A 22,699-nucleotide genomic window follows, 5' to 3' on the forward strand; every position below is an offset into this window, starting at 1 on the left:
TTTGGAATCAAATTTAAAATCAAACATTAATCAAAATTCCTCATTTCTTGGCCAAGTGCTGCATTCTCTACTGTGGTGCCCTCTATTTGTTCAACCAACTCTATAAAGTCTGATAGCACGAATGTTCTTGCAACTCTTGGCTCGTCCAAGGTGATGCTTATATTCTTTATAAATGATGTCGAAGGATTTTTGGGCAAATCCTTCAATGAGATTAGCTTTGCAAATTTGATTCCCTGTACTATACATACATTCAAGCAAATTTGTGGTTATGAAAATTTCCACACAAAAAAGAAAAAGAAGAAAACAAAATAAAAAGAAAACCGTTTAGGGTTGATGTTGCATTCTGTAGACATCAATGGAAAGAAAAAACAAACTTGTTCCAGGGATAAAAAAAGTATCGTTACCATCATGTACAAAAAAGCCATTAGCCAATATCATTGCTAATCGTTTTACATCTACCCAAGCTGGGGTCTAGAGCTCATATTGCTACTCCACAACTCACCACAATTGTAAACTACATTGTAACAGATCAGCATCAAAGAACCTCCCTGTGATGTCTTACAATTTTATGAAAGCAGAGAGACAAGAGAAACAAATTCCAGCGTTACACGGCCCTTGGACCTTGTGTTGATGACAAAGTGTTCTGGGTATTTTCTTAGCAACATAAGCAAGCCGTACCATGGTTTCCCTTTTGACTCAGGGCCAGGCCAGTCCTCAGAAGTGAGATACCGCCGCACTCGAGTGTGATGCCAAATGCTGCTATACTGCTCGACCAACTGAACACGAGTGACATGGGAGTAAGGCAGAAATCCAGGGTTTAAACCTCATAGAATTCGCATGACAAAACCAGAATTCGGCACACAGATATATACATGCAAAGCAAAAGCCTAAAAACTGCCAGTCAATGGCCATTGGGAAACAAGTGTAATTTGTACTCAGATGCATTCTACATACAAAATCATTAAATAAAAGAAAGATCAATGCAGTTGCTTTCGGTAAGGGAAGAGTATAGTTGAAGATTAGAAACTAAATAAGAAGTGTTAAATATTTTGTTCATCAGAATATGTCAAGACTAACCTCAGTATGAAGTTTCTCCATAGGCATCCATTCTCCAGGACCACAAAGATCAGAGAGCACTGTAGCAACAGATGACACAACATCCTTTTCCTCCAAATGCAGAAGTTGCTGATTATCAGTGTCTCGATCAACCCTTGATCTTCCATCTCCCTTCTTCTCTGCAGAGATTAAAGATAAAATTATGTCAAAGAAAGAACATAACAATAATTACACTTTATAGTTCCAAATAAACATGCATGTACTGTTTATGATTAAAACTTTTAAAAGGGAGAAGAGAAGAATTGTCAATGCAAGTGCTCAAAATCAGGGAGGAAATATATATTTTCAGTGTCACCACGGTTCAACATCAAACAGATCAATCCTATAACTAGTGTTCATGCAATCCTAGTATTCATGGACACATAGAACAACCTAGAAAAAAAACACAAGCAATAATATCAGAAAGACGGCCAAAGAATCTACAGTCATAGGTGGAGCTGGAGCTAAAGAAATGGCTTTGAATCTATGGTTTGCCCTGGTTCCTCTGAAGAAACCGAAAAAACACTAGTTCACAACCATTAGAGGTAAACATAAACCACAAAAATGATGAAGACAAAAACTATTCCGATAAGGAACACAATGAAATCAGAGAGCAGAACCAGGAAGGAAAAAACTGAAAGCAGTAGTGCCACAAAATTCAAAATGCAATAGCATAGCATCTAGGACGAGTGTTGTTCCCCATCGAGAACAAGTTCAAAAGTTTCTGAAACAATCTCCTACAGACTGTGAAACAAACAGAACAATGCAACTCAAAACCCCAATTTACAAAAACGCCAATAATTCACAGAAATTCAAGCAGAAATTGGCCGAAGTCAAAGACTGAACTTAACATGTGATGGAAAACGCTTGACAATATCATGATTCATATGATTCAAAAAACACGACTTCACATTCCAATTGCTATATCCACAATAAGTCCATCGATTTATCAAACTCTAGGCAAGAGAAAGAAGCAAGAACAGAAAGGAAAAAAAAACACTAACCCAATGCTCCGGCCTTGCCTGACCCAGAACCCGACCCACCACCATAGGCAAAACCCTCATACCCTTCTCTCCTCATCTTCTTCCCACTCCCACTCCCACCACCGCCACCACCACCACCAACATCCTCCTCTTCCTCATACTCCTCCTCATAAAACTCCCTCCCCCTCCCCTTCTTCACAATCGGCCCGGTCCCCGAACCCGAATGGTACCCGTAATGAGCCGGGCCCACGGGGCTCGGCACCGCCACCGAGGCGGCGTAATGCCTGGGGCCCACAGGCCCACCGAGAATACTCCTCACCGGCAACAGAAAATAGAACTCCTTGTCGCCGATCTGAAGAAGGTCTTGCGAGTCGAGCTTGACCGGCGCGTTTCCGGGAAGGTGGAGCACGCCCTCGACGAGGCAGCCGTTCTTGCCGAGGACCTCGAGCGCGAAACGGCGCCGTGTGAAATCGTAGAAGATTCGCGCGTGGTGGCGCGAAATGTTCATGCCGCCGCCGAGGCTCGAGAGGTCGACGTCCACCGTTGATTTCTTGGAATTCCGGCCCAGGATTATGGAGTAGGTCTGCATGTAGTACTCAAAGTCTTCGCCTTGAAGCTTGGCGAAGCCAGCCTCCACATCGCCGCTGGTCGCCGCCATTGAAATTTTCACAGATACTGGATCGGAGAAGAAACTGATATATGCCCAAATCCAATTGGGTTGGGTCTACTTCTTCTCAATGACAAATGGGGTTTATGGGGCAGATTGTGGGATTTTATTGAGTGAGCGGGGTCAAACTAGAAATAAAACAAATTGTTTTCTTCTTTACCGAAAAGTTAATTATTTGATATTCTCAAGCTTGCCCCTTTGGCTTCCATTTACCCCACTGAATTTTCTTTTCTGCCCGCCTACCCTAACGAACACTTTCATCTCCTTCGATCTTCTTCTTCTCCGCCAGGAAATTCACGGTAACTCTCTCTACCCATCTCGAAAGACTTAATATTTTTGCTAAAAATCCTTGCTTTCTTTCAAGTTGAGTAGAGTTGTGAGGTTAAATATCTGTCTGTCTGTTTGTGAGGTAAAATGATTATGCATTTGTTTTGGGGAATTAGAGGGATCTCTTATTGGAATTTGGTGCACTATAGATACACTTGCTTTTTGTTTGGGATCTCATATGATCCATGGCTTGACACACATGTTTGCATTAGGGTTTGCTCTTGATTTTTATTGCATTTGCAATGAGTTTTTGATTTAAAAAGTGGTCAACTTTAATTGAAATGCCACTCTGCCAGATGATGATGGGAAAGCGCAAGGGCTTTGAGTTCCGGATTACCATTACATGCACTGGAACAAATGAGATGGATAATATGATCTATCCCTTCTGATGGCAGCTAATCAGCAACTTTTGCACGAAGTTTACAATTTTACAGTGCTGATGTAGAATAAATTCTTCTGTTCTCTCTTCATCTCGTCCTGTTGTGAGCAGGGCATTGATTGAAGGTTCTCACACCTAAATTTAATCATGTGGTTGAGTGAGAGCAGTGAGGGAGTGAGTGACCACCGTCTCTTATATCACAACGGCACCTTTCCCCATTTGTTAATTTCTAGGTCATTGGGTTGACTAGTAGCAGATTAGGTTGTCAAACCCCCAAGGGTGGGAATGAGGGAGGTGTTTAGGGGAAGGGGAGGGGCTACTGGACTGCGTTAAGAAAAGAAATGGGAGGTCAGGGCTTTATGTTTTCAGCATTCATGGGTAGAGAATTCCTGGACAAGCATGGTTGAATGAGTTAGTTGGCTTTAAGGTTTAATTAGATGCAGTATGATCTGCGATTCTTTGATATAGGACAGTTGTTCCTGTCATGTAATATTGTAATGACTAATGAGTTTTTAGATTTAAAAAGCTGGCAACTTTAATTGAAATTGCCAAGTCTACCAGATGATGTTGGGAAATTGCGCAAGGGCTTTGAGTTCCAGGTTACCTTTTACATGCACTGGAACAGTGAAAAGGATAATATGATCTATCCCTTCTGATGGCAGCTATAGATCAACGATTGCACAAAGTTTACATTTTTACAGTGCAAATGCAGATTCATCTGTTTTCTCCCATCTTGTCCTGGCTTGAGCAGGATAATGATTGAACTGTTCTCATACTTTAATTTAGAGTGAGGGACCTCCGGCTCTTATAGCACAGCCGTACCTCTCCCCCTTTATTAATACTTAGGTCACTGGGTTGCCTACTAGTCAAGTAGGTAGTCAAACCTCCAAGGGTGGTGATTGGGTTGGAGTTTAGGGGAAGGGAAGGACAAATGGACAGCCGGAAAAAAAAAAATAAGTGGGAAGTAAGGGCTGTATGTTTTTTTAGCATTCATGGGTAGAAAATACCTGCACAAACGGGTCATGTTAGCCTTTTCTTTTTGTTCTGAATTTATGAGTACAGTTGAACTGGTTACACTTGCTGTTGAATTGATTGTGTGTGCTGTGTATTATTCTGCTGCATTCTTTATTTTCTTTTTTTGCGGTGTTGCTTGCATATTTAAGATACTTGTTTCACCATGGATGCACGTATGAAATCCACTGCAGACATGCATTGCCTTGTGTTCTTGGTCACAATTCTTTTGTTGCTTTAGCACACTTGAAAGACATTTTATGTTATCAAGCAAGATATGATAGTGGTCCACCTGTGGTGCTTTTTTTTCTTTTCACTTATGTTATTTTTAACTTACAGAGGAGTGGGAACTCTTCAATATAAGTCAATGAAGCATATTGTGAAAATTATGACGTTGTTGGTGGCCATCTCTGCCTTGTGGATTGGTCTCTTACAGACATCAATTATCCCACGTAGTCATACTTGGTTGGTGAGTTATTTGTATTTTGGTTGGTTTATGTCAACACCTTTCACTTATTCATGTTATATGATGCTTACTATGCCCTTTTTCTACCTTCTTCCCAGCTACCAATATATTTCATTGTGTCTCTAGGATGCTATGGGCTCCTAATGGTTGGAGTTGGTCTGATGCAATTTCCAACTTGTCCTCAAGAAGCAATATTGTTGCAGCAGGTAGTTTACTTTTCTATTTATTTTCTGTTCAGTTTAGATTGCTAAATCATGCTTTTGTTAAGCTCTGTTACACACATCTCTCACCGATTTCTTTTATATATGTTTTTTTTATAATGAAATTTCTTTTATATATGTTTTGAGTTTGAGACTTACGCATAAAATGGATCCGTCCTGAGCTTCCATCACCGGCCTTTGTGATTAGACCACTATCTTTTTTTTTAAAGTTAATGAGAAAAGCCATGTTTTAAACTCTTTTTCTAATCGTTTTTATCTCCTGTAGGATGTAGCTGAGGCCAAGGAGTTTTTGAAGCAGAAAGGGGTCGATGTGGGTGGTTGTGATTGATTCTGCACACAGTGTTCTGCCTCGGTGTTTCGATACAAAGAAAAGACCTAATTAAATGCAGAATCCATTGAACTCCGCTCATTCTAGCAGTGGTATGGTGGAAGACTTCATAACAGTTCATTGCTTCCACCTGATGGGAAAATTGGGAAGGTTTTACTAGGTGAAGCAATGAACCCCTTTGGAGTTCTTAACTTTAACAACAAACATTAAGCCTTTTGGCTTATTGAATTGTGGGAAATAGAAAGAACTTTGGAAAGTGTACATGTTATAGTTAATCATTTCCTGTTTATGTCTCAGAAGAAATTTGTATCCTTTGTTCTTTTTGCTACAAGTATACAGGCTTTTATCAAGTGGGACGCTCTCTCTCTCTCTCTCTCTCTCTCTCTCTCTCTCTCTGAATGTCAACAAAAATGTATGTTGGGAGATTCTTTGTGTTCTGTCATGGTGGCCCATATATGTACCTAAAGAGGCCAGAGGTGTTTCTCCTGCATCCAGTTGCACATAAAGAGGTCTTCCTGCATCTGTGGGATGCATGACTGGGGCTCTGAACCACAGGATGCACTGAGGTCAGTGCATCATGTGGTCTCAGTGCATCATGTGGTCCTAGTATCCACCTTCGTGTATGTGAGACTGGATGCAGGGAAAAGATTTCTGAGAGAGAATACTTCATCACTAAAGAAGAATAAAGGCCAAAGTTGATTTTCTTTGTTCTTTTTCTTTTGCTCCTCATCATGAACCCATGTTCGTATTTGATCTACTCGATCGGAAAGGACAAAGCAACCAGGCAAGGTGAAACATAGCCTAGCTTTATTTGCCAAAATAATTTATTTTTTCTTTACCTATCGTGTTTATCCATAAATCAATGATCAGAGGAAGAAGGATGACAGAGTTATCTATAACTCTTGAACAAATTATTGAAGATCTTATTAAGCAATGATAAGTCCCCATCAAATACTGTATGATATGAGAAGTTACTGAGTAATTCGACCTCTCACATTGAGGTGGACCTATCATTTTGTGTATGGGGGAACATTACTCCTTGACTATGAACTCATATGGAATATTATATAATGTCAAAATCACTTTGAAAGTACAAATAAAGGAGATTATTTATATAATTTTTTTAAATAAAAAAAACTCCAAATACATGTTTGATTAGTATTTAAAAATTGAAATCAACAAACTTTTTCAAGCTGGTACACATAATTATTGAAAAAGATATAAAGGATGTAAGAGACTTAATGATCTTCACATGAATATTCCATTTCCATAATAGCACCTGTAAAAGCCAAGACTTATCCCCCAACTTGGTCCCCTCCATTTTTAGTCCTTTAACTATTACTACCTTCCTCTTTAGAGAAGTAAGATGTCAGAAATTGGGCTGCAAAACGGTATTCATATTATGCTTCATTGAATAATTAATTGAAGTTTTTAATTTTTTTTTTTTTTAGTTTTAACAAAATTTTGACGAAAAGGATTGCATTTACTAACATATACAAACAGAGGGATTAAATTGATCAAATCGATAACATAAGGATTAAATTGATCGATGAGATAAAACACAGGAACCATTTTAAGTACAAGTTGTTTTTTTATTTATATATATTCATATTATGTAATGCAGGGTGGGGTGGGGCATAATAATTAAGTCACTAAATATTATTAGTCATTTCATTTCATGTTAGAACAAACTTGTTTTATATATATATATATATATATATTAATGGAGTAGAATGGAGTGACAATAAAATTTGCCTTTTCTTTGGACCAAAATTCCAGCTCACAAGATTTAACCCAAACACCCTTTACTCATTTCACGTCTGTCTCGTCCCTCTCTCTCTCTCCCTCTCTCTTTTCCTGTTCTTCATTATCATAGCAGAGAAGAATGCAAACCCATGTATAAAACTACAAGCCAAGCCGAATCACATTGCCACACGAGCAAGCCATAGATCCAAAGTTTTAAGCTTTTTAACCAAATAAACAAAACCCATTCAGTCAAATCCTCCAACTTTCTCAACCCGCCATTGAAATGGGTGGTCTGAGAGAGTCATGGTGCTTCTGCAAAGGAGTGAGCAAGTCTGAGAAAATGAAGGCCGCCATTTTCTCCGGCAAGGCTCCGGCCATGGCCAGAATTTTCGGCCCCGGAAATGGGATCTCCGGTACCGGATTCCTGATCCACAGAAGCCTCCTATTGACCACCCACGTCAACCTTCCGTCCGTGGCAGCTGCGGAGAGCTCCGAGATCCGGCTGCAAAACGGTGTCGCTGCAACTCTCGTTCCCCAAAGGTATTAGCTTTGATTTTCTTTTTCTTTTATAAATAAATTTTGTATTTTTCTTAGTTCATGGGAAGTTCAATGAAAGTGAATACTGGGTTTTGTGCTGATTTGTTTTTGGAACAGTGGAAAACCAACCTGCTAAGTCTTCTGCAATGTATTAGTTTTACATTAGGTGGGCTTTATTTACTTAATTTTCGTGGGTCCCATATGATATAAATTGAAAGTTTGAGTAGTTTGATTATGATGTTTCTACCATTTTCTTATCTATCAATAGAAGTGATTAGTGTTTATTGAATAGTTGGTTGTGTCCTCTGTGTTTGTATTGGTGAGATTTGATTTGGTCAAAAGTTCTAATGTGAAATGGTATTTGGGAATTAATTTATGAGTGCAGCTGTGCTGCTAAGTAATTTAATTGACTTGTGTCCAACTTTTGGTGATTGTGAAGATGTTGGATCTGAGTGGATCGTATTCATACATTCCCACAAGTGAACTATTGATTAGGAGAACAAAGTGTCATCTAATAACTATTCTATTCAAATTAGTAATAGTTGAATGTGGAAGTCTTTAATGTAGGGGATGTCGACTGGGGAGTTGGGAGTAGTGATAATGCAGTATATTAGATGAAATAAAAGTAGTATGGTGGAGGGAAGGCATGGCTTGGCAGAGATAGAAAGGGCAAGAATTTGGAGGCAATAGCCAGTGACGAGAAAATGGAAGAAAGTTCTTGGTAGTTTAGTTTGACGTTGGCAAATATTGGTCATTTTCTCTGAAAAAGTTAAAGGAAAATTTTTGAAATTGCTTTCACAAACTCTCTAGAACTGATTTGGCCAGTCCTTCCCTAGGTCATAGAATTATTTTTTTTTTTTAAACCCTCAAGTTGGGTTCCTAAGGCTTATTTGTACAATTCACTTGTAATTATGTTGTTTTCTCGTGGATTGCCTCTGCGCATTGATGGTTTTGTGACACAATCAAATAAGTTAATAAGGAAAGAATGGTAATGGAAAATTGGAGTACCTAGCATCATGATCACGATTTCCATTTTAATATATGTAATTATTGAACACAAATTCTGTTGAATCTGATATACTTGCTGTTTTATACTTGTAGACTAATGGGGAAAGGAAAATTTGGTGACATTCTTCTCAAAAAGCATCAATGTATCATGGTTTCTGGTAGCCTTTGCATAATAGGCATGTAAAGTTTTTCTCATTCTTTCATTGAATTGCAGATTTTTCATCACCAGCTCCATTTTAGATCTTACAATAGTAGGTTTGGATGCGGTGGATGGAGATTCAAATGCCCATTGCCACCCTCACCACTTGAAGACCTGCTCTAAACCAACCCTGGATCTGGGCAGTGTAGTTTACCTTCTAGGCTACACAGAGAAAAAGGAATTAACAGTAGGCGAAGGTAAGGTAGTGATAGCCACTGACAATCTCATAAAATTGTCGACTGATGGAGTGATGTGGAGCCCTGGTTCAGCTGGATTTGATGCGCAAGGAAATCTTGCATTTATGATATGTGATCCTATGAAATTAGCAACATCGCCAAACACCAAATCCTCATCAACTTCGTCATCATCAACGTCATCATGGAAGAAGGATCTTCCTATGCAATTTGGTATCCCCATTCCAATAATTTGTGATTGGTTAAATCAGCACTGGGAAGGTAGCCTTGATGATCTTAACAAGCCTAAGCTACCACTCATTCGATTAATGTCTTCTGGCCAGAAAAGTGAGCACTCTTGTGCTTCCTTCACACAGCGGCGGGTTTTTAAGTCAACTGAAGCTGATAATGATGGAACAACTTCTTCATCAAACACAGTCTCAAAAACAAGGGACCAGCCTAGACCAAGCTGCTCTGCTGCAGCAAACACTGTTGAAGAAGAGGCCCTAACAAGTGATCCTCATGCTGCCCATGTACAGGGCATTCCTACTCCAGAAATCTATGAATCACCCAAGTTAACAGCTATTCCTATTAGGAGAAAAGAAGGTTCCCCGATTCAGCTATTGGACATTAATTTTCCCCCAAGGGTTGCAAAACCAGCAGTTCTGCCACAGCCGACCAAAAAGTTACCACCGAATTCTGATGAGAATTTTGTCAAGGTGCCTCCACCGCGAAGCCCAATAAGAGAAGAACACCAAATTAAGAACAGAGGACCAACCAGTCCTGACGCTGATGCTGAAATTGCCTCAACAGGTTCTGTAAATGGGGCCCAAAGTGAGGTTCAGTCTAGTTCATTCCCACTAGAAGTTTCAGATATGCAGAATGGGTATAGCAGTGAAGGAGAGACTATGTACTCCGCAGAAACTGCTGAGAGTCGAAATTATACTAGTCCTGCAGAGGGAAAGTTTCAACAAGTGGGAAGGAGCCAAAGTTGTGTGAATTATAATAGATGGGGAGCCGCGCAAAGTAATCCAGTGGCTCGCAGGGCATTGCTAGAAAAGCAAAGGAGCTTTATCCATGGAAGGAAGATGCATTCACAAGGGGCAACTTCTCAAAGGAGCAATGACTACTACAGCCCAACTGTCTCCTCAATCATGAAGAAGCGCAACTCAGAGCAGCCCGTCAGACCCCGGCAAAGTGCTGTTCATTCCTCTCCGAAATGGAATTTCTAAGTGATTCTTGACAAAGATGATACCTGAAAGTGATTAACAACGAAAATATAGTGTTTTGTGGTGTTTGAGTTAACGCCCATTTCTTTCCACTATGGTATAGTGTACAAATTTGTTGTGACTGTGAAGAGACAGATCAGGTGAATAAGAAAATTCAGCATATTGTAATTTTGCACGTGAGGAGTCATGTAGTTACTGGTTACATATCATCTATAAATTTATTTTTTGAGGGGTAAAAGACCCATGATGCACGGACACTTTAAAAATTTGAAGTGTCGGACACTTGGACACGCGGACACGTCAACAGACAAGACACGGCAATGTTGAAATGATTCCCAATGGCAAGTATAAATTTTTATTTATTATTTTTTTTAAAGTTGAATGATTTTTATGGGCAATTGCCATATAGTGTTTACTAGTAGAAAAACCCGCGCGATGCTGTGGGTTTTGAAATTACGTAGACAAAGTAAGATTGTTTATATATACAATAAGATTTAACTTGTAGTATTATGTTTAACTAAGGGAGTATAAGTTGCAAAAAAGGAAGTAATAACATATTTTACAGGCTACTTGTTATGTTAAAATAGTAGACTTGTTTGTATATACATTGAGATGTTAATAGTGGGAAGTAGCCATCAAAATAGCAAAATTTGGATAATTTTGAGCAGCATGCTGTTTAATTGGGCGAGTTTTGTTTTGCAATTTCTTCATGATTTTTCTTCTCTTTGATGGAGGTCTTGACCCTATTATAAAAAAGTAGGAAAATAGTAAATGTTAATGTTGATGAATGGGGAAAATTGAGTTAGGACAATAATCATAAACATCTAATTATGTATAAACAGAAATAATATAATTTAACAATTTAATAAGAAAGTTATAAATGGTTTTCCAATCTAGGAAACACAAAGTAACAAAATTAAGAGAACTAATGAGCAAGCTGTAGATGGTTTTCCAATTGAAGTAACACAAAGTAAACATATTTTAAATTCTGTGTTTATCTAAAGGAAAAGTTGAAGAGAGGTAAAATAATCATGGTTGGATATATTGAAGAAAAATTGAAAAAAAGGATGTAAATATAATGTTTAGGCTTTTAATTCTCTTATGTAGTAGGAGCATATGACTCTTTTGCCCTTATTTGGAGTAAAAATTACTTAAGGGCTTGACATTTCTGTTGAAAAACGGGCAGAACCTCCCTTGAAAAACGGACATTTCCTAAAAAAATTCACCTGTAAATATGACAATTTAATAGTATTTCCAAACATTCAGCATGCAAAAATTTCATTTATACTTAATTCAATAGTGGTTAAATGGTTTTTAGACCTATATAATAAGTAGAGATAATCTTATAATGGAACGAAACAGTGTAGCTAGCACAGTATAATGACGGAAATGCCCCTCATTTTGCTGTTGTTTCCGTTTTGTTTTTTCTTCATAACAGTAAATTGACGAAACTGCCCTCGACTAAACAGCTTCTTTTGTTCCCGTTTTTGCCCCTTCCCCTTCGTTGAGAGGGTTTCGTCCGCTCAGAGAAGTCTCTATTTTCAGTCCGTTTCGAACCAGCTGGTTGGAGGGCAGCCATGGAAGATCTGCATTCATTGTTAGACATGCGTGGGTGGCGGTCGATTTTTGTTTGGGAGGTGCGCTGCAAATCCAGCCGCACTTTTAGTCTTCGTCTCACAGATTTGGGGCCGGGAGATTTCTCATCCTTTCTACAGCCTTCGACTCAGACTTCCATCTTTCTTGCTTGCGAATATTTGCATCCTTTGTCTTCAGGTATGCATCCCGTCAACTTTTTAACAGATCTTTTGGTCTTCATTTCATGAATTTGATTGTTGGCTGGGAGATTTTTCGTCCTTTGTAGAGCGTGGGTATGAGTCATGTTCTATCTTTAGGGTATTATTTATTTATTTTTTACGAAATTGGGTTCATTTATGTGGTTATTTTGATTTCAGGTTCTTGGGTAATCTCTAATGCTTTATTTATTTATTTTTTACGAATTTGGGTTCATTTATTTGGTTACTTTGATTTCAGGTTTTTGGATAAAACATTGGAAAGCAAAGACTAAGCATGCTTTTTTTTATTGAAAAAAATTTCTTTTTTTATCTGCTGTTGGTTGTTGTATTCTAAATATGGAGAAAAAAATTAATGATAAAACACAAGCAAAAAAGAAGTGAAGATTAATCAGGTTTTGACAAAATAGAAATTAGGAATGATTAACTAGCAACCATGCTGATAAAGTGCCATCTTCCCTTCTTAGATTGACTCTCCAGCATATGGTGTCTAGGGAAACATATAGTTTACTTTCTCAGTTCGATATGCTTGGTACATAAGTTCTGAAAATTGTATGGCCTGATTGAGCAGGCATGCTGTAGAGTTCTTGCTTGAATGTGTATGGTTTGTCCTTTAAAATTACAATTGAACATAATATCCTAGATATTAGGATTGCCGCAGGCTTATGTAGATCACAGTCTGTGCAACGATTCAATCCTGAGTGAGAGAGTGGTTTTGTGATTTTGATTGTTTAGGGTGACTTTTGATTGAGATGTTTGATTGAGTTGTCAGGACAAAGGGAATGTAAATTTAGATCAACACTTATAGAAAATTAAAGTTATATATTGAAGTTTTTGGTTTTTAGAATTAGAAAGGCTGAGAATACAGAAATCATGCTACAATATACCTGGAATGAATATTTGTGCTGCCTCCTTTAAGGAAACTAAATCTGTTATGTCTTTGGCCTGTCCAAGTTAGCATATATTAGATAAACTGTACATTAGTATTTATCAAGCAGTTTAAAAAGTGTCACCTTATAAAACAGGGCCAAATCCTCCCTCTCCCAGTTTATTCACTACATTGAAGTTGTTTGTTGCAGCTAAAACTCTTTTTAAATTGAAGAGTGGTAGTTCTGCATCATTCTTCGCAGCTTCAGCTCTTTCTTTACTTATACTCTCACTCATACAGCCTTCCGTGCTCCCTGTTTCATTCTTATTATTAGAGCATTGGTTGTTTGGAACAATAGAATATATGTGTTTGTGTGATTGAGAAAGAGAAAAAGAAAGAGAAGGGTGGTAGCACTATACCTTCCATTCCCAAGTATTTCTTCCATATGAAGAATTTGTTGGATGGGAGATTTTTTGTCAAGAGACTTTCTTTCTTTTAGTTTTTTGTCAAGAGACTTTTTTTTTGGGTCAAAATAGAAATTGGCAATTATTTTATCTTAACCTCTATTGTTTTTCTTTGGGGTTCTCAGGAAACATTTCACTTGATTCCTTGACTTGGTGGGCTTGATTGATTATGAGTTTTGAGTCAAATGTGCTCACTGTGTATATCTGTTTAACTAGGCTTGATATTAATATATGCATATTGTTTGAGCCGTGTTCTATCTTTAGGGTATTATTTATTTATTTTTTACGAATTTGGGTTCATTTATTTGGTTACTTTGATTTCAGGTTTTGGGGTAATCCCTAATGCTTTATTTATTTATTTTTTACGAATTTGGGTTCATTTATTTGGTTACTTTGATTTCAGGTTCTTGAGTAATCCATAATGCTATATAAGAGGAGCTGAGGTATTTATATTTCACAACATATTGGGTTCTATCAGGAAGGGGATTGAATCTCACAGATTAGCTCAGGTATTTCCATCATTGTTATTATTAATTTTTTTAATCAATTGTCGATTCAATGACTTTGCTCTCTTGGAGAAATCTTAGAAATGGAAATCATTCTCAATTTCTGTTTTGGTTGCTGATAAAACACTGGAAAGCAAAGACTAAGCATGCTTTTTTTTATTGAAAAAATTTTCTTTTTTGTTCTGCTGTTGGTTGTTGTATTCTAAATATGGAGAAAAAAATTAATGATAAAACACAAGGAAAAAAGAAGTGAAGATTAATCAGGTTTTGACAAAATGCAACCATGCTGATAAAGTGTCATCTTCCCTTCTTAGATTGACTCTCCAGCATATGGTGTCTGGAGAAACATATGGTTTACTTTCTCAGTTCGATATGCTTGGTACATAAATTCTGAAAATTGTATGGCCTGATTGAGCAGGCATGCTGTAGAGTTCTTGCTTGAATGTGTATGGTTTGTCCTTTAAAATTACAATTGAACATAATATCCTAGATATTAGGATTGCCGCAGGCTTATGTAGATCACAGTCTGTGTAACGATTCAATCCTGAGTGAGAGAGTGGTTTTGTGATTTTGATTGTTTAGGGTGACTTTTGATTGAGATGTTCGATTGAGTTGTCAGGACAAAGGGAATGTAAATCTAGATCAACACTTACAGAAAATTAAAGTTATATATTGAAGTTTTTGGTTTTTAGAATTAGAGAGGCTGAGAAAACAGAAATCATGCTACAATGTACCTGGAATGAATATTTGTGCTGCCTCCTTTAAGGAACCTAAATCTGTTATGTCTTTGGCCTGTCCAAGTTAGCATATATTGGATAAACTGTACATTAGTATTTATCAAGCAGTTTAGAAAGTGTCACCTTATAAAGCAGGGTCAAATCCTCCCTCTCCCAGTTTATTCGCTACATTGAAGTTGTTTGTTGCAGCTAAAACTCTTTTTAAATTGAAGAGTGGTAGTTCTGCATCATTCTTCGCAGCTTCAGCTCTTTCTTTACTTATACTCTCACTCATACAGCCTTCCGTGCTCCCTGTTTCATTCTTATTATTAGAGCATTGGTTGTTTGGAACAATAGAATATATGTGTTTGTGTGAGTGAGAAAGAGAAAAAGAAAGAGAAGGGTGGTAGCACTATACCTTCCGTTCCCAAGTATTTCTTCCATATGAAGAATTTGTTGGCTGGGAGATTTTTTGTCAAGAGACTTTCTTTCTTTTAGTTTTTTGTCAACAGACTTTTTTTTTTTTTTTTTTGGGGTCAAAATAGAAATTGGCAATTATTTTATCACCTCTATTGGTTTTCTTTGGGGTTTCAGGAAACATTCACTTGATTCCTTGTCTTGGTGGGCTTGATTGATTATGAGTTTTGAGTCAAATGTGCTCACTGTGTATATCTGTTTAACTAGGTTTGATATTAATATGTACATATTGTTTGATCGTTATAGAATTCAGTTAATTCTTTGATATAATAATAGATATTTGTAATTGTGAAGTTGTTTACACAAAACTAAATTTATGTTGGTGTTAAAAATATAAGCAGGATTTCATATAGTGATATAAATTTTGTCATCTTTTTCTCATCCTGTGATAACCTATATTTCTCTAAAAATGTGATTCAATCCAAATATAATTCAATTATTTGTTTATTTCACAGCTTGAATACACCAAAAGGCAAGGGACTAGACATTTGCATTCTGCTGTCATTTTCAAGGTATAAAACTCCTCTAATTCATTGTTTTTTTAAATTGAGCATTATTAGTGATGTTAGTCAATTAATTTTAATTATTTTGTAAGATTTTATATTTGCTTTCCATCAATTATGCTTGCATACAAGTTATTTACAAATAATCTTTATTTTGTTGATTGATACAAGTTGGATATGCTTTATTGCTAAATTTTTTTTTCCTCTTTTAAATATTTTCCCTTTGATGTTCTCATTGAATATTTTATCTAAATCATTAATCTGGTGAACTTGGTTGATTATAAATTTTGAGTTCAATGTCTCAATTGTACATATGGATTTAACAAGACTTTATATATATATATATATATATACTGTTTAATCATTATGAACCGAAGTTGGTTGTCTGATAAAATAATAGATATCTAGAATTGTTATATTATATTTTAATTTTTATTCTTCTATAGCTGTGTCATTTTGATCGAATAAAAATTAGTATCGTTTCTTTATAATTATGATGCAGTGATATAAAACAATTTTGTACTATGTACTTTCTTTATAATATGTATGCATGTATGTAGACACACACACATATCCGATCCAAATATAATTCAATCATTTGTTTATTTCATAGCTTGGATACACCAAAAGGCAAGGGACTAGACATTTGGATTCTGCTATCATTTTCGAGGTATAAAAACTCTTCCAATTCATTGTTTTCTGACATTAACCAATATTAGTCATCTTAATCACTTGATTTTAATCATTTTGTAAGATTTTTTATTTTATTTTCATCGATTGTGCTTGCATACAAGTTATTTACAAGTAATCTTTATTTTGTTGATTGATACAAGTTGAATATGCTTTGATGCTAAAATTTTCCCCCCTTTTTAAATATTTTCCCCTTGATGTTCTCATTAAGCATTTTATTTAAATTATTAATCTGGTGAGCTTGGTTGATTATAAATTTTCAGTTAAATGTCTCAACTATACATATCGGTTTAACAAGGCTTTATATTAATATATATATATATATATATATACTGTTTAATCATTATGAAATGAAGTTGGTTGTTTGATAAAATAACAGAGATTTAATTGATGTATAAAATTAAATACTTTTGCTTTATGAATTTAATTATTTGGATTTGAACCTATTAACAAAAACTGTTCTTCTACTTATGTATTTTAGGTTCTTGCTATCATCTTGCTTTTGCATATGTGTTGCTACAAGTGCTTAACAAATTCTCACATTACAGGTCAATGTTTTCTAACTTTTCAAAAAAACTGTACATATCATTTATAACTAATTGATTAGCAAATATTATATCATTTCAAGATTTTCATTTATATAATTCTATCATCATATTTCTACATTTATTTTGCATTCTTAGAATTTAAATGTTATTAATAATGTGAAATATTACTCTTATATATATATATATATATATTTTCCCTAGATATCAACCTGTTTTTGGGAAATTGAAATCTTCGTTGATAATGTCGAAGAGAACTAGAAATACCACGAGAAAACAAATCATGCAAGAACCTCATAATCTCATCATTTCAAATGATATACAAGTCCCAAATAAAAATGTTTCTCATATTAATAATGAATATCCAAGCGAGAAAATTCCCATCAACAGTGATCAAAACATTTCTCAAGCTGATAAAAAAAGACAAAAATGTGTTGAAAGTACATCATCTATCAATGTGAATATAGTTGAAACAACACTAGATGAAATTCAATTTCATCGTTTTAATCAAATAAATAAAGGTCAAGCAATCTTTCAAAGAAATAGGCAAGGTGGGTGTTTCCCTTTGCTTCAAAATTTTCTTCAAAACTTGAACTACATTGTGCTATTACTAATAACCTACATTTATGTTTTCTATTCTCTCCATTCTATACCTCTATAGGAATAATCCAAGAATATGCTGATTTTGGAGAGAAGAACCATAAGTGCATTTATTGTGGTGCACTTTTTTGGTTACAAGAATCCATTAAACAAAGATCAAAAAACAATGAGCCTCTCTTTACTCTTTGTTGCCAACAAGGAAAAATTAAACTTCAAAGTCCAAAACCAACACCCTGTTTTTTAGAAAATTTGCTGGATCCTTAAAAAGGGAAAAAAAGTGTATTATTCAGAGAAAATATCAGGGTTTACAATTCTATGTTTGCATTTACTTCAATGGGAGCCAAAATTGATAAATCAATTAACAATGGATCAAGCCCTTATGTTTTTAAAATCAGTGGTCAAGTTCATCATTTAATGGGTTCTTTATTACCTCTTGATGGTCAATGTCCTAAATTTGCCCAACTTTATATATATGATACCCATAATGAGGTTTTGAATCGACTTGATGCAGTTAATTGTAATCAAAAAAATGAAAAACTAGATCAAAACATTGTGGAAGGTTTAATCCAAATGTTTGATCAAACAAATGAATTGGTTAAACTTTTTCGAACAATTAGAGATAGATTTGAAAAAGGTTCTCTTCCTCCTCTAAAGATCACATTGTTAGGCAGGCAATCCAATGATAGCAAACAATATGAACAACCAACATGTGATGAAATTGGTGGTTTAATAGTAGGAGATATAGGCCTTTTTGATTCAAATAGAGATATTATAATAGAATTTAAAAGTGGAGAGTTAAAACGCGTAACAAAATTAAATCCAAAATACATGTCTTTACAATATCCTCTTCTTTTTCCTATTGGTGAAGATGGGTATACACCTGACTTAAAATGCCATTGTACAAACTATGAATCTAAACGAAAAAGAATTTCTATGAGAGCTTTTATAGCTTATCAAATACAAGAAAGAGTGTTTCAATTCGATACATTATTAAAAGGTGGAAGATTGTTCCAACAATTTTTAGTAGACGCTTATGCAACACTTGAAGAAGATCGATTAGATTATATTAGGAAAAATCAAAAAAATTTAAGAAGTGAGGTTTATAAAGGCATTTATTATGATGCAATTTCAAAGGGTGATAATGATGCTAATAACATAGGTCAAAGAGTGATATTACCTAGCTCATATACTGGAAGTGCTAGATACATGCTTAACAATTATCAAGATGCTATGGCAATTTGTAGACAATATGGAAATCCTGATTTATTTATAACTTTCACCTGCAATGTTAAATAGCCCGAAATTGTAAGAGAGTTTAATGCAAAACCTGGATACAAACCAGAAGATCGGCCTGATATAGTTTCAAGATTATTTAAAATAAAACTTGATGATATGATCAATTATATCAAATCAGGAGAACCTTTTGGAGAAATCGAAGAAGGTATATTTTAAAAACACACCATTTATACTACTCTCCATTTTTATCATTTTATTAAATAATAAAACTAAGTAAGAATTTTTTCCCTTTTTTCACCCAATCAACATAGATGTTTGTACTGTCGAATTCCAAAAAAGAGGATTGCCACATGCTCACATGTTGATCTGGTTAAAACAAAATTATAAATGTTATTCAGCAGTTGATATAGATTCTATCATTTATGCTGAATTACCGGACAAAACTGTAAATTATGATCTTTATGATATTGTGGCTCAATTTATGATCCATGGTCCATGTGGACAAATAAATCCTCATTCTCCATGTATGCGAGAAGGAAAATGTTCTAAATCTTTTCCCAAACAATATAAAAGCGAAACAATTTTTGAAACAAATGGTTACCCTGTATACAAACGCCGTGACGATCCAACAAAATTTGTGATAAAAAATGGAATGCAAATTGATAATAGTTTTGTAGTACCTTACAATTCTAAATTACTACAGAGATATAATGCTCATATAAATGTTGAATCCTGTTGTCAATCAATGCTTATAAAATATCTTTTCAAATATATAAACAAAGGTTCAGATAGAGCTAGAGTAGTTTTCCAAGAGAACCAACAAGATGAAATACTTGCCTATCTAAATTGTAGATACATATCTCCATATGAAGCTGTTTGGAGATTGTTTCAATATCCTATTCATTTTAGAAAACCCTCAGTTGAACGATTACCAATACATTTACCTTTACAACAAAATATTATTTTCAATGGTGATCAATCGCTTCAATCAATTGTTAACCGAAAAAATGTTGAATCTACAATGTTAACAAGTTGGTTTGAAGCTAATAAAACTTTTCATGAAGCACGAACATTAACGTATGCAGAATTTCCTTCAAAATTTGTGTGGGATTCTCGCACTAAGATGTGGAAACCTAGAAAAAAAAAAAAAAGGATCCCTTGGTAGAATAGCTTATGAACATCCTGCATCTGGTGAATTATATTATTTAAGAATGCTTTTGAATTTGCAAAAAGGGGCTTTTCACTTTAATGACCTAAAAACTGTTAATGGTATTATAGAACCATCATACCAAGCTGCATGTAAATCCCTAGGTTTGTTAGGAGATGATAAAGAATGGATTGAAGCCTTAGCAAATGCTGTAAACACAACCACATGTCCTCAATTAAGGCAATTATTTGTCACAATCATTTTATTTTGTGATGTAGGAAATCCTCAAATCCTTTTTAACACTTATTGGCAAGATATGTCTGAAGACATTTTATACAAATTACGACAAACTTTCGAAATCCCAAATCTAATAGTATCAGAATCTGAATTAAAAAATTCTCTTTTATTTGAATTAGAACAGCTTTTCAATGTATCTTCTAGCTCTTTAAAAGAGCATCACCTTCCTATGCCAGATGAACATAAAATGTTAGAACTTAGAAATAAATTGCTTAGAGAAGAATTAAATTACGATTATAATAATTTAGAAAAAGAACATGCCATTTTAGTTACACAACTTAACAAAGATCAAAAAGATGTATATGATTGTGTTGTAAAAACTGTTGAAAAAAAAATTCCAGGCCTTTTTTTTGTCCACGGTCATGGAGGAACAGGGAAAACTTTTTTGTGGCATACCATAATAAGTATGCACAATTGTTCTTTAATGCGAGAACAACTTTCAAAGAACTACCAACCATTCACCCACACATTCCACAACATCGATTTTATCTGGTAGATTATACTCAATTGTCCACTCGCATAGACAAAATTGACATCCTAACAGGTAATACTCTATATATTATTAAAAACTATGCATATATATACAATAAGTATTTATCCAAAAAATTTCCACATTTTAATATCCTTATGATATTTTTTTTATCATATTGCAAGATGTTTTTGGACGCATTACTGGAATACAACCATTGGAACAAAAAATGGTGGGCAATGAGAGGCTTGAGGATAAATGTGAAGTCTGCATCGAAAATATCAGGTACAAATATTCAGAAAATGTTTATAATTCAAAATTTAAACTATTATATCTGTTTCTAAATATATTTTTTCTCCACATCTAATCATTCAGGAAAGAAGATGTTAGAATAACCCTGTGGGGAGATAACTTTTGATTCCCAAGCTTTACAACAATTGACATCGCCAATATTTGCAGCTTTTACAAGCCTGAAAGTTAAACAATTTCAAGGTATCCAATTTATTTTCACTTTTTCCTATTATTTACACTTCATTTCAAATAAAAACCAATCTAATTTATTATTTATCAATATGTAGGGAAAATTGTTCTCAACAGTAGTGTCTCCACATTAATTTTTATCAATCCAGATATACAAGAATTGGCGGCCTACAAAACGATGTATGAATTGTTATCATTTTTATTCTAACATATACCTTTGTTTCCCCATTTTCCTAAATTAACACCTCTTTTTTATTATATAAAAATAACAATAACCACAGCTTTAATGACTCCACACATGCCATTAAAATGATGCCTTCTTCCGCCACTCAACTAATGACACCTCAACATTTAGAAGCTGCTAAAAAGCTATATGTCCAAGAGTTAAATGTTCTTGATCCAGAGACACATAAGGTACATACATTAACTTCTTTCTTTGATCTCTTTATTATTCATATTTTAACATACAATTTCACAGATTATTTAAACTAATTTTCACTTTATTCTTCTCTTATCACTATATATTTTATAATTTTTTTTGCTATATTAATATATATTTTTAAAATATGTTTTAGGACACTCCCATTTTATGCAGAGCAGCTATTACGCGTTTTGACACACGTAATGGTTGGTGGTATAAAGCATGTCCATCTTGCTTTAAACAACTTAGAACTGCTGCCCACCGTGATGAACTTTTGTGCCCAAAACACAATAATCAAATTCCTCTCCCTTGGTAATACAAATCTCAACAATTTGTTTCATTTTATTTTTCCATAATTTAAACACAATTATTATAAATTATTAAAACATTACATATATTTTACATACAGGTTCAAAGTGAGCTTGGTGCTTGAAGATTCAACTGATGAAACTAATGCCATCATAATTGGAAGACCAGCAGAACAACTATTTAAAATTTCTTGCAATGAATTGGTTGTTCAAAGAGGTTTTACTGACCAACAACAATTACCAGATGTGATTCTGCAAACAAGAGGACAAGTTAAAATTTTCCAACTTCAATTTGGAAGCATGAGAAGTGATTTCAACAGAAATGATCTACTCATTCAAGCAATCTTCGATGACACAATGCCACTTCTTGAACCAACAACGCAATCATCTGATAAAAGTTTGTCTGCACATGATACAGAAAACATTGGTACCCAAATGGCTCCACTCATTGCCCCACTTCTCTCAAAGCAAATTCCAAGTGCATCTTCCACAAGCTCAGCTAATGCTTCTATAACAGAAGCTACCCCAATTTCAAAAAAAAAGATACAAAGACGCTGTCAAAAGAGCTCTCCTTTCATCCATCAAAAAAATCAAAAAGGTTAGAATTTATATAATAATTAACTCCTTTATATCAATATTTACACATATTCTAACATTTACCAATATATTTCTTTCTTTTCCATTTAGCATTTCTTTAAGTCATGTTCAAACCGAAAACGAATCTGAAAAAATGGTTGCAACAAAAAGCATGGAGGAAATTGTATCAGATTCTGATTTACCAATCATTGGCTTAAAGAAAAAATCAAGCATGGA

The 22,699-nt window shown here is 34.9% G+C and overlaps 5 protein-coding genes and 1 long non-coding RNA gene across 7 annotated transcripts in view; 4 read left to right on the forward strand and 2 right to left on the reverse strand.

Annotated features, from left to right (window-relative positions):
- Positions 1-358: 358 nt before the first annotated feature.
- Positions 359-2,880, reverse strand: LOC117612237 (FHA domain-containing protein FHA2). The gene is made up of 3 exons (XM_034341002.1): positions 2,100-2,880; positions 1,078-1,235; positions 359-776 (listed from the first exon to the last, which is right to left on the reverse strand). Exons 1-3 carry the CDS (start codon positions 2,734-2,736, stop codon positions 567-569), a joined length of 1,005 nt encoding a protein of 334 aa, XP_034196893.1. The 5' UTR covers positions 2,737-2,880; the 3' UTR covers positions 359-566.
- Positions 2,881-2,934: 54 nt separating this feature from the next.
- LOC117612295 (dolichol-phosphate mannose synthase subunit 3) lies at positions 2,935-5,846 on the forward strand. 2 transcript variants are annotated; one of them, XM_034341080.1, is made up of 5 exons: positions 2,935-3,044; positions 3,369-3,576; positions 4,802-4,931; positions 5,027-5,134; positions 5,415-5,846. In XM_034341080.1, the coding sequence occupies exons 3-5, from the start codon at positions 4,830-4,832 to the stop codon at positions 5,475-5,477; spliced, it is 273 nt and encodes a 90-aa protein (XP_034196971.1). In that variant the 5' UTR covers positions 2,935-3,044; positions 3,369-3,576; positions 4,802-4,829; the 3' UTR covers positions 5,478-5,846. The 2 variants fall into 2 exon arrangements, with proteins under 2 accessions (XP_034196971.1, XP_034196970.1); XM_034341079.1 differs by lacking the exon at positions 3,369-3,576 and having other exon boundaries at positions 2,940-3,044.
- Positions 5,847-7,230: 1,384 nt separating this feature from the next.
- On the forward strand, positions 7,231-10,607 carry LOC117636306. Its single transcript, XM_034370743.1, has 2 exons — positions 7,231-7,763; positions 8,983-10,607. Exons 1-2 carry the CDS (start codon positions 7,507-7,509, stop codon positions 10,370-10,372), a joined length of 1,647 nt encoding a protein of 548 aa, XP_034226634.1. The 5' UTR covers positions 7,231-7,506; the 3' UTR covers positions 10,373-10,607.
- Positions 10,608-11,892: 1,285 nt separating this feature from the next.
- On the forward strand, positions 11,893-16,915 carry LOC117612235. The gene is made up of 5 exons (XR_004583329.1): positions 11,893-12,142; positions 13,895-14,000; positions 15,646-15,702; positions 16,307-16,363; positions 16,865-16,915. It is a non-coding gene; the product is annotated as an uncharacterized LOC117612235 (long non-coding RNA).
- A 4,159-nt stretch (positions 16,916-21,074) lies between these two features.
- LOC117638623 lies at positions 21,075-22,489 on the forward strand. The gene is made up of 5 exons (XM_034373718.1): positions 21,075-21,169; positions 21,256-21,337; positions 21,439-21,571; positions 21,733-21,890; positions 21,988-22,489. Exons 3-5 carry the CDS (start codon positions 21,467-21,469, stop codon positions 22,487-22,489), a joined length of 765 nt encoding a protein of 254 aa, XP_034229609.1. The 5' UTR covers positions 21,075-21,169; positions 21,256-21,337; positions 21,439-21,466.
- Positions 22,490-22,569: 80 nt separating this feature from the next.
- The window catches only part of LOC117638624 (replication protein A 70 kDa DNA-binding subunit B-like), a 2,337-nt gene continuing 2,207 nt past the window's right edge, over positions 22,570-22,699 (reverse strand). The window contains exon 8 of the mRNA XM_034373720.1: positions 22,570-22,608. Within this exon, the coding sequence (XP_034229611.1) occupies positions 22,570-22,608 (39 nt within the window). The remainder of the gene's footprint in view (positions 22,609-22,699) is intronic.

This window comes from Prunus dulcis, chromosome 8 (genome assembly GCF_902201215.1).
Source record: "Prunus dulcis chromosome 8, ALMONDv2, whole genome shotgun sequence".
In the NCBI taxonomy this organism is placed as follows: domain Eukaryota; kingdom Viridiplantae; phylum Streptophyta; class Magnoliopsida; order Rosales; family Rosaceae; genus Prunus; species Prunus dulcis.

Excerpts from the sequence above, each read along its gene's own strand:
- LOC117612237 (XM_034341002.1), bottom strand. The coding sequence starts at position 2,736 with ATGGCGGCGACCAGCGGCGATGTGGAGGCTGGCTTCGCCAAGCTTCAA. Across the intron at positions 1,236-2,099 it reads AGGCAAGGCCGGAGCATTGG|AGAAGAAGGGAGATGGAAGA; the intron begins GTTAGTGTTTTT and ends TAATCTCTGCAG. Across the intron at positions 777-1,077 it reads TGGAGAAACTTCATACTGAG|TTGGTCGAGCAGTATAGCAG; the intron begins GTTAGTCTTGAC and ends ACTCGTGTTCAG.
- LOC117612295 (XM_034341080.1), top strand. The coding sequence starts at position 4,830 with ATGAAGCATATTGTGAAAATTATGACGTTGTTGGTGGCCATCTCTGCC. Across the intron at positions 4,932-5,026 it reads CACGTAGTCATACTTGGTTG|CTACCAATATATTTCATTGT; the intron begins GTGAGTTATTTG and ends CCTTCTTCCCAG. Across the intron at positions 5,135-5,414 it reads AAGCAATATTGTTGCAGCAG|GATGTAGCTGAGGCCAAGGA; the intron begins GTAGTTTACTTT and ends TATCTCCTGTAG.
- LOC117636306 (XM_034370743.1), top strand. The coding sequence starts at position 7,507 with ATGGGTGGTCTGAGAGAGTCATGGTGCTTCTGCAAAGGAGTGAGCAAG. Across the intron at positions 7,764-8,982 it reads GCAACTCTCGTTCCCCAAAG|ATTTTTCATCACCAGCTCCA; the intron begins GTATTAGCTTTG and ends ATTGAATTGCAG.
- LOC117638623 (XM_034373718.1), top strand. The coding sequence starts at position 21,467 with ATGATGCCTTCTTCCGCCACTCAACTAATGACACCTCAACATTTAGAA. Across the intron at positions 21,572-21,732 it reads TTGATCCAGAGACACATAAG|GACACTCCCATTTTATGCAG; the intron begins GTACATACATTA and ends AATATGTTTTAG. Across the intron at positions 21,891-21,987 it reads AATCAAATTCCTCTCCCTTG|GTTCAAAGTGAGCTTGGTGC; the intron begins GTAATACAAATC and ends TTTTACATACAG.